Source organism: Phaseolus vulgaris, unplaced genomic scaffold (assembly GCF_000499845.2).
Source record: "Phaseolus vulgaris cultivar G19833 unplaced genomic scaffold, P. vulgaris v2.0 scaffold_20, whole genome shotgun sequence".
Lineage (NCBI taxonomy): Eukaryota > Viridiplantae > Streptophyta > Magnoliopsida > Fabales > Fabaceae > Phaseolus > Phaseolus vulgaris.
The window spans coordinates 491,872-502,335 of NW_027174089.1; the positions used below are offsets into that span (position 1 = coordinate 491,872).

The 10,464-nt window shown below is 49.3% G+C and overlaps 1 protein-coding gene across 1 annotated transcript; it reads right to left on the reverse strand.

Moving 5' to 3' along the window:
* Positions 1-2,730: 2,730 nt before the first annotated feature.
* Positions 2,731-4,485, reverse strand: LOC137817208 (uncharacterized). Its single transcript, XM_068620453.1, has 2 exons — positions 3,550-4,485; positions 2,731-3,009 (listed from the first exon to the last, which is right to left on the reverse strand). Exons 1-2 carry the CDS (start codon positions 4,483-4,485, stop codon positions 2,731-2,733), a joined length of 1,215 nt encoding a protein of 404 aa, XP_068476554.1.
* Between the last annotated feature and the right edge of the window lie 5,979 nt (positions 4,486-10,464).

Consider the following 10,464-nt stretch of genomic DNA (forward strand, 5'->3'; position numbering starts at 1 on the left):
TCACAAGCCGCCGAGAACCTCCCTGCCTCACCACCGCGCCTCGAAGCTCCCCCCGCCGTCCAACCTTGTGAGGGTGGTGGTGAGCACCAACCTTCGCCTCCTCCAGCAACTTCAAACCTCCCAGTTGCTCTTCAAGAAGCTTTGAAGTCCTTTACCGTGCGCCTAAGTGCCATGGTCGACGATTGCCTTCCCCAAATCGTCGGCGAAGGGCTCAAGGAATCTTTGGAGAAGTTTGAGCTCGATAACCGGATCAACCAGGAGGTGGCAAGTACCGCGAAAGCTGAAGCCGAGAAGACCAAATGTGATATGATGATGCAAGGCTTGGAGTTTTCACGAGTTGAAAACGCCCTCAAGGACGAGCTCAAGAGCGTGCGGCAAGACAACAAAGAGCTGCGCAAGAAGCTTCATGACAAACTTCAAGACGCCGTCGAGCTGGAGAGCAAGATCGTCCCTCTGAGGAAGAAAATTGTCGCGCTGGAGGAGGCAAAGAAAACTGACGCCCAGAAGATGGTCAACCTGGAGAAGAGGTCAGTCGAGAGAGACCCTTCTGGGAAAGGTTGAGCAAGATCGGGATAAGGCCTCCCAGGAACTTAGTGAAACTACTGTTGAGCTTGCCCGAGTTCGCGAGGAGAACAGCAGGCTCAAGAAGAAGGCCGACGAGCTCGAGCTTGAAGTCACCCAGGTTCGTGAAGAGAACAGTGGGTTCAAGACGAAGATCGACGAGCTTCAGCTTGAGGCAGCCCAGGTTCTAACTTCCGGCTTTGGCGCTGCTTTGGAGCAGTTTGCTTGCAAATATCTTGACCTTGATCTTTTGAGTTCTCAGTATACAACGAGGTGGTGGACGACAAGATCGTACCCCCGGTTGACTTATCTCCTTGAAAACTTTTATGCTTTACCTTGGTCTGTAATAATTTTCATTCTGTTCGAATTGTTCGATACTCATGCACACACACACACACACACACACACACACACACACATATATATATATATATAATCTTCTAATTTATCTACTGTGCAATCAACTGGCTTAACTGGATGGTTTTTTTCTTAACTCAACGTACATTGCACCAACCAGTACTTAACTTTTCTCAACTCAACGTACTTTGCACCAACCGGTACTTAACTTTCTGCAAACCACCTTAACTTAAATAAACGGTTAATTCGAAGCAATAACGCTTGATACGAAATCACTTACTTAGCACTTGGAACTTCTCTTGCCCGACCCGCCAAGGGCCCAAGTCATCTCTGCATTGTCGCTCAGCACTTCGCAGATGCGGCCTCCGTCGTGCGATTCTCATTCTGTTCCAATCTCAAACTATGGGCTTTTGGCGACGTCATCTTCCCTTTAACTGAAAGCGTCCCTTACGGGACCACCTTCTGATTTCATTTTTGCTCACCTGGGGGGAGAGCCATCTTTCGAATCGCTCTTTGCCTTCCCCGAGCCTTTACCTTGAGAAAACTTACACCATTGTTCCCTCATCTTGGGGTAGAGCCGCCTTTCGGATCCTTCTCTACCTCCCTGAGTTTCAGAACAATGATTTGGGTGGTGGGGTGTCCTCTGCGAACCTTCCCCAACCACCCTTCACCTCCGATTTAACTGGTCTTACTAGGTCAACACTGGTATCTCTCTCAAGGGGGAAAGAGTCCTTCTCCAACCCTCCTTTCCCATACTTGAGATCGTTAGCACCCCTGACTTTTTGGTTTAATCTTGCCTAAACTCACTCGAGGGTGAGAAGGTCTTTTTCTGATGCCTCAACTTGCCCAGGGGTTACATCTCCTCCTCCCCCGGATGCACTGAGGGCTTTCAACTTGCCTCGATTTGCTCACGCAAAGAGGTCTTGTGATCTGTTCTCGCCTACGCTCGCTCAAGGCGAGGAGGTCTTTTAAATCTCTTTCTCGCCTGCACTCGCTCAAGGTGAGGAGGTCTTTTAAATCTCTTTCTCGCCTGCACTCGCTCAAGGCGAGAAGGTCTTTTAAATCTCTTTCTCGCTTGCACTCGCTCAAGGCGAGAAGGTCTTTTAAATCTCTTTCTCGCCGGAAGGAAATCTGATACTTGGGCCTCCGATCGCCAGGAGGCGGTGAGGACTCAAAAAACTTTATTCTTGTGCCTCCGATCGCCATATGACGATGAGGACTTAAAAAACTTTGTTCCCGTGCCTCCGATCGCCATATGGCGATGAGGGCTTAAAAAACTTATGTTTCAGAAATTTTGTATTGGATGCATGTAGTTCGGATTTGCCGTTTTTCTTTAAAACTACACAAGGGCGATAGGGTCTCCCCCCACAAACTTGGCAAACAGACAACATGCAAACTTAACAGCTGGGAAACTTTGATAAACTCCAAAACCTTCTTTACTGGGTGGCCTCGTTAAAACCCTCCTCAGGGAAAAAGAGTGCCCCCTTGAAAAATTTGTTTAAACTGATACACCTTAAATTGTTCGAGTTAATCGCTACTTACAAAGACTTAACTGTAATAAAACTTGAGATGGGTGGCGTTCCAAGTGCGAGGAATCGCCCCTCCCTCCAGCGTCTCCAAGCGGTAGGCGCCGTTCCCGAGTGCTTCAGTTATTCTGAACGGTCCTGTCCACTTGGGTGACAACTTGTTTTCCATCTCGTACTGGTGGGCCTTCCTCATCACCAAGTCACCATCCCTGAAATGCCTTGGCTTTATCTTGGAGTTGTACTTACGCTCAACTCTTCTCTTTACCGCCTCAGCCTTCACCCGCGCTTACTCCCTGACCTCGTCCAGCAAATCCAAGTTCATTCTTCTTTCTTCGTTCGAGTCTTCCGCCACGAAGTTCCGGAATCTCGACGAGCTTTCTTGGATTTCGATTGGAATCATCGCGTCGCACCCATACACTAAGTTAAACGGGGTTTCGTGGGTTCCCGATTGCTTAGTGGTATGATATGCCCATACTATACGGGGAACTTCCTCAGCCCAAGACCCATTGGCCTTTTCTAGCCTCCAATTCAATCCTCTCAGCAAAACCCGGTTAGCGGACTCCACCTGCCCATTCGTTTGCGGGTGTTCCATGAAAGCAAAAACCTGTTGCGTCCTGATGTCCTCACACAACTTCTTCAACAGGTGGCTTGTGAACTGAGTCCCATTGTCTGATACTAGACGCTTGGGAACACCAAAACGGCACACAATATTCTTCCACACGAAACTCTGGATTTTGTGTGCAGTGATCTGGGCTACTGGTTCTGCCTCGATCCATTTGGTGAAGTATTCAATCGCCACAACCAAATACTTCATTTGCCTGATCGCCAACGGGAAGGGCCCCAGAATGTCGATTCCCCACGTGTGGAACGGCCAGGGGCTGTAGATTGACCTCAACTCTTCTGGGGGCGCCTTGTGCCAGTCGGCGTGCTGCTGACATTGCTTGCAGCGTTGGGCATATCTCTTGCAATCTTCCCTCATCGTGGGCCAGTAATAACCTGCGCGGACAGTTCGTGTCGCCAGCGATCGACCTCCAATGTGGCTCCCACAAATCCTTTCATGGAGCTCAACCATAATTCTCGTGCACTTCTCTCCGTGTACACATACAAGAAGAGGGTGTGTAAATCCGAACCTGTACAGCTCGCCATCAATGAGAGTAAACTTGCTGGAGCTTTTCTTCATCTTTCTAGCTTCTGTCGAATCTATTGGGAGCACGCCATCTGCCAAGTAGCGCTGGTACGGCGTTATCCATGTATCAGGCTCGTGGATAGCGCAAACTTGCGTCGTGCTCACTTCTTTCGTTGGGTGCGCCCTGACCCTTGGTGTCCTCAAGGTCTCCTGCATTAGGGATCTATGGCTCCTCGCCGTTCTTTCCGTCAACCTGCAAACATGAAGAACCTGGTGGTCTTCCACGAATGCTCGAGGAGTCTTCAAAGTTTCTTGAATGACGGTCCTCTGTCTGCCCCCCTTGCCCGAACTGGCAAGCTTGGCTAGCAAGTCAGCTCGGGCGTTATGCTTTCTTGGCACTTGTACCACTTCAAACGAAGCGAAAGATCTCCTTAACTCTTGCACGTACTCCAAGTATGCTGCCATCTGCGGGTCCTTGGCTTGGAACTCGCCAGTCACTTGTCCAGTGATCAACAGCGAATCGCTCTTGGCCATCAGCACCTTCGCCCCCATTTCCTTTGCCAACAAAATTTCGGCGATCAAAGCCTCATACTCTGCTTGATTGTTGCTTGGTTTGAAAGCAAACCTCAGTGATTGCTCTATCAACACGTCGTTGGGTCTTTCCAAAATGACCCCAGCCCCGCTGCCCAGCTGGTTGGACGACCCATCCACCGAGAGTACCCAACGAAAGTCATTCTTGGCGTTTTGCGCTATTTCGGAGGACAGTTCGACCACGAAATCAGCGAAAATTTGCCCCTTGATCGATCCCCGGGGCTCATATTTGATGTCGTATTCCGACAGCTGAACCGCCCACTTCACCATCCTTCCAGCTACATCTGGTTTCTTCATAACCTTCTGGATTGGCAAATCAGTCATTACCAACACCGTAAAGCTGTGGAAGTAATGACGGAGTCTCCTCGCCGAAAATACAACCGCTAACGCTGCCTTTTCTAGGGCCTGGTACCTCACTTCTGGGCCTTGCAGCACCTTGCTAACAAAATAGATGGGCCTTTGGACCTGATCTTGATCTTGGAGGAGCACTGCGCTTATTGCCCTCTCAATTATTGCAACTTGGGGTTTGCATAGAACTGGTGGGCTCGCCAAATATTCTTTGAGCCTTATGAAGGCCTCCTCACACTCCTTCGTCTAGACGAACCTGTTGTTCCTCTTCAAACACTGGAAATATGGGTGGCCCTTCTCTCCACTTGCCGAAACGAATCGGGACAGGGCGGTCATCCGCCCCGTGAGCTGCTGCACCTCCTTCACAGTGGCGGGACTCCTCATTGCCAAAATGGCGGCACATTTCTCGGGGTTAGCCTCGATTCCCCTCTCTGACAAGAGAAATCCCAGAAATTTCCCTGCTTCCACGTCAAAAACACACTTCCTAGGGTTCAGTTTCAGCTTGTACCTGGCTATTGTGATGAACAACTCTTCCAAATCGGCGACGTGCTTGTTTTTCTCCAGGGACGTCACGACCATGTCGTCAACGTATGCTTGCACATTCCTTCCGAGCATAGGCGCGAGCACCTTGTCCATTAACCTTTGGTACGTGGCTCCCGCATTCTTCAGCCCGAAGGGCATCACCTTGTAGCAGTAGCATGACCTTTCCGTCATGAAGGCAGTCTTCTCTTCATCCATGGGGTGCATTTTGATTTGGTTGTACCCCGAGAAGGCATCCAGAAAACTGAGCAGCTTGCACCCTGATGCACTGTCTACCAGGGCGTCTATACTCGGCAAAGGATAAGAATCCTTTGGACAGGCCTTGTTCAGGTCTGTGAAGTCGACACACATCCGCCACTTTCCACTACTCTTCTTGACCAGAATGACATTGGGGAGCCATTCTGGATATTGAATCTCTCTGATGTGGCCTGCTGCGAGGAGTTTTTGCGTTTCGTCTTTGATCGCCTGCCTTTTCTCCTCGTTGAACTTTCTCCTTCTTTGCCAGATATGCCTGACTTGGGGATCCATTGCCAAGGGATGGCACAAGAAATCGGGGTCAATTCCCGGCATGTCTCAAGCAGCCCACGCAAATGCATCCAGGTGTCTACTAATCACTTTGGCGATTTGGTCTTGCGTCTCGCTATCCAAGGTTCTCCCCAGCTTAAACACCTTACCGTTGATCTCCTTCTCGAGCCATTCCTCCACTGGCTGAGGCTTCTTTTCACTGGCGACCAGCGCCCTCGCGATACCTATTTCTCTGGCGGTCTCCGAGCAGCTTCTTTCTCCCTCCAACCGAGCGGCGCTCTCGGACCTCGCCTCTATATCCTCCATAGGCACATCGCCCCCGGCGGCCACCTCCAACACCGTATCCGAAACTCGCCGCCGGGTTTCCTGCGCAGGCTCCGCGCCAGGGGGAGGCGTTTTGGTTACGTGGCACACAGACCTCTTGTTTTTGAGGCTGTTTTCGTAACACTTCTTCACCTCCTTTTGGTCAGAGCGAATGGTGATGATCAAACCCTCCATAGACGGTAGTTTGACCTTCATGTGCCTTGTCGAAGGCATAGCCCCCGTTCTGTTGAGCGTTGGCCTTCCCAACAGTATGTTGTACGCCGACGGAGCGTTTACAACAGGATACCTGATCTTCTCTGTTCGTGAGGCCAAACCATCTGTGAAGGTCGTCCTCAACTCAATATACCCCCTTACCTCCACTTGGTCGCCGGAGAAACCGTACAGGCAGCCCCCATATGGCCTCAGCTGATCGGGGGAAAGTTGTAATTTTTCAAAAGTCTGCCAAAACATTACATCTGCCGAGCTCCCTTGGTCGACCAGCACCCGGTGGACTGTCCTTCCCGGCGTGACAAGTGAGATCACAATAGGGTCGTTGTCGTGAGGTACAACGTCCCTAAGGTCTCCTTTGGTGAACGTGATGTCCACGTCGGGTGAGTGGTCCTCAAAGACTTCCACTGACATCACCGACCTCGCGTACTTCTTGCGCTGCGATGCAGTGCACCCTCCACCTGAAAATCCACCAGCTATGGTGTGGATCTCGCCGTGGACGGGCACCTCGTGCTGCTATCCTTCGTTGCTCGCTGGTTGGGAACCCGCTGATTGGCCCGCTTTCTTTTCCAGCAAGTAATCTTTCAGGAATCCGCACTTGACCAACTCGGCGAGTTGGTATCCCAAAGCCAAACACGAGTTGATAGAGTGACCAAAGCTCTTGTGGAACTCACACCACGTGTCTGGTTTTGGACCCAAAACCTTCTCTGTCGTCTTCTCAGGCACTTTGTGCCTGGCGACGATATTCGGGATGGCGATCAGATCAGCCAACCCCATCACGAACTCATACCTTGGTGGGCGATTAGTCTCTCTGGGCCGCCCTGGCCCCTTCCCCTTCCCGTTACTCTTCCTAGGATCATAAGGATGACGATCCTCTGGTCCCTCTTCCCCGCCGCTGCCTCCATTACTCTCTGCGGCTGGACCATCGTCTGGGCGCGCGGTGGCTTGGCTGGGGCCACGTTCCCCCTTTTCTTGGAGACTTCTCTCTCGGCGGCGATGTGGGCCACAGCACGTCGCCGGATTTCAGCAAACGTGGCGGGGTGACTCGTGATAAGTGACTCACTAAAAGGCCCATGTAACACACCCTTTTTGAAGGAGTGTACAAACATCTCTTCGTCTTTACCTGGCAAGCGGACTATCTGGGCCCCGAATCTATTCAGGAAATCCTTCAGGGACTCCCCCTGGTACTGTCTCACGTCAAACAAGTCGTAAGACACCAATGGTGGTGCCTTGTTCATTATATACTGCTCAACAAACATCTTTGAAAACTGTTGAAAAGTGGTAATGTGGCCAGTAGGTATACTGACGAACCAGTCCAACGCTGTTCCACTAAGAGTGCTCATGAACACCTTACAATAAACCGTGTCCGACCCCCCCGAGAGCATCATCTGAGTATGAAACACCGTGAGATGGGCCTCAGGGTCTTCCACCCCAGTGAAAGACGCTTTCACCGCCACGTTGTTAGTCGGGACCACCGAGTCCATGATCTCTTGGGAAAATGGCATGGGGAAGCTGCGCGGTGGGGATGGAGGTGCAGATCTGTCCCCGACCGCACGCTCCTCCCGCTCCTGCAGGGCTTTGCGCAGCTCTTCGTTAACCCTGTTGAGCTTCTCATTCCTAGCTTGCGAGGCCACCAGCGCCTCATGCATCCTTTCCTGTTCAGAACGCGATGCAGCCACGTTCTCCTTCAACGTCCTCATCATGTCCATCACTTGTGTCATGGACACAGCATCTTCGTCTGTTGACGGCGCGATTGAACTTGACCGTGTTGTCCTCATCTTTTCTCAGCAAACTTAGCAACTCAAAGAAACTCCAAACAAACGGTGAAAACTCCAGGAATCGACTGCGATAGTGAGCAGTCAAACAGAAAACACCAAAACCACAACAAACACGAACTATGGTTGGGAATCACCTTTTATAAGGCCCCACGGTGGGCGCCAGATGATCCTGCCGGTTGACTTAGTGACAAAGCGTTGCCTTGTCACGAACCTCCTCACCAGCTTGACTCCACGTGCCCTTCAAGTCCACACCACAAAAGCTTCCTCAGGGAACCTGAAAACACACGGTGGCGCCTCTGCGGCCGGTGGCGCTCCGACGTTCAAGTCAGTCACAAGAACACCCAAAAATCAGAGAAAATATGCTCTGTAGAACCCTACTAAAGGCACACAACCCTAGCAGAATGAGCCATAATGAAAACATGCCTCTGCAGATTCTGTTAAGTTTACCTTTATAGCTAGGTTTCTTCTCTCTCCAGGCCATTATGCTTTTGGACGCGTGGCTCACATCCAGCCCTGCACGTGTCGCCATCTGGGCTGGGATAGCAGGTAACGCCCAGCCCTACGCGTGTCATCATCTGAGCTAGGATAACTCGAGCGTCACTTCTCTATTGCACCCAACCCTACACGTGTCATCATCTGGGTTGGAGTAACAGATAGCATCCAACCCTACACGTGTCGTCATCTGGGTTGGGGCAACTTGAACGTTATTTCTGTGTAGTAACCAGCCGCGCAGCTAAGTCATCTACTCATGGAGCAAGCTAACACGCAATGTGCCTTAGAACACCACCTGACCAGGCGAGTATCGGGTGCAGCACAATGCACCATCTCTGTGATATCGCCTGTTGTTAATGGCACCCTCCTTATCACTGTGCCATGAATGTTCTTGGGCTTAGGAGACCTTGTCACCAACGAATGTCCACTATGGGAATCCTGTCGCTGATAGGCAAGTTGTACCGTTCAACCCACACGCCCTTCACGCCCTATGCTGGCGCGAGAATCGCCTCGCTGGAATTGTACACTTGAACTTACACTTCTAAGCCTTCACCAGCTTCAACTGAGCTTTCTGGGAGATCTAGCGATGTTCTCCTCGCGGCAGCGTCAGACCACCTGATATCCCATCGTCAACACGTCGACGTTATACGATCTCGGCGACAACCGATCATGTACGTTGTAGCACGCCGCTTCGATAAACGGCGACTACACTAGCTTCTGAACCACTCGCCCTTCTTTAGCCACGTGCTCTGCTAACCCGCCTCACGTGGTCACGTGCTAGACACGTCATCACACCCGATGACCTGGCCGGTACATGTCCAGAAGTTTTGTTTTATTTCTTAAATTCATTAGGTTTCTATCTTGCTGCCAAAATTGTGAAACACTGTGATGTGAGTTGATTTTAGATTTGTCCATTTTAATGCCGACACTTTGTTTATGATTTGGATTTTAGCAATTATAAGGTGAGACCTAGGGAAGATCCCCACTAGACACGAACTTAACCAAGTGGTTAAGTAAGTGTGAATGTTCACTTCTAAAAAAAGGAAAAACATAATATATGGTGACACTACAAAAAAAAGTGTATATTGTGGCGGTTATTTTCGTATAAACTGGCGTTTATAACCGCCACAATATACGGTTGTGGCGGTTTCCTAAACCGCCATAGAACTGGCCGCCACAAAGTTTAAAGTGGCGGTTTTACTCTACCCGCCGCAACACCCGCCACTTTAAACATAGTGTAAATAATGGCGGTTTTTATATGTAATTAGTGTCAGTTATAACTGTCACAATTTACATTCATTGAAGAAAATTCTAGTGCCATAATCTGCATAAGTAGTGGCGTTTTTAACTGACATAATTTTAATTCTGAATAAATAAATTTAACCACCACTTTTTTATAATCTATTTTATACAAAAACCTTTTAAAGAGATTTAAAAACATTAGTCATTTTGCAGTTCGGTGGGTGTGATCAATTGGTTGTTGATGAAACAACGTAGCTTTGTTTCTTGTGGTGTTGCAGCACCAGTTGTTGTGGTGTTACAGCACTAGTATTTAGAAATTCATTCCCCCACTACTTCCAACCAAAGCGTCTTTTTGAGACCCTTTTCACAATTCAATTGGTTGTTTAAAACCAATTTAAATCTCTCTAGAATGGAGAGAGGAACACCTTTCTTCTTCTCTAACTTCCCCTTTGATCTCAAAGAATCTGATTTGTGGAAAATATTCAGAAGATGGAGAAGGGTGAGTGATGTTTTCATTTCTAAGAGATTAAATATAAAGACGCAAAGGTTTGGATTTGTTAGATTTCTGGGAGTACAAAATGTTAGGGAGCTGGAAAACCATTTGAATACAATATGGATTGGGAGCTGGAAACTGTATGCTAATAGACCAAAATACAACAGAACAGCAGAAACAAGAAAGGAATGGAATGCTAAGCTGAAAGAGAAGGTTTTAGTACCAGAGAAAGATACTAAAAAAGTGTGGAAGGCAAAAGGTACGAATACATATGCAACCATGGTCAAGTCTGGTAACGGAAACAGAGCACAATTGCAGAACAGGGAAAGCTTGAACGCTATCCACTTTAGAGCA

Excerpts from the sequence above, each read along its gene's own strand:
- LOC137817208 (XM_068620453.1), bottom strand. The coding sequence starts at position 4,485 with ATGACTGATTTGCCAATCCAGAAGGTTATGAAGAAACCAGATGTAGCT. Across the intron at positions 3,010-3,549 it reads GATTTACACACCCTCTTCTT|GTGGAGTCCGCTAACCGGGT; the intron begins GTATGTGTACAC and ends ACGAATGGGCAG.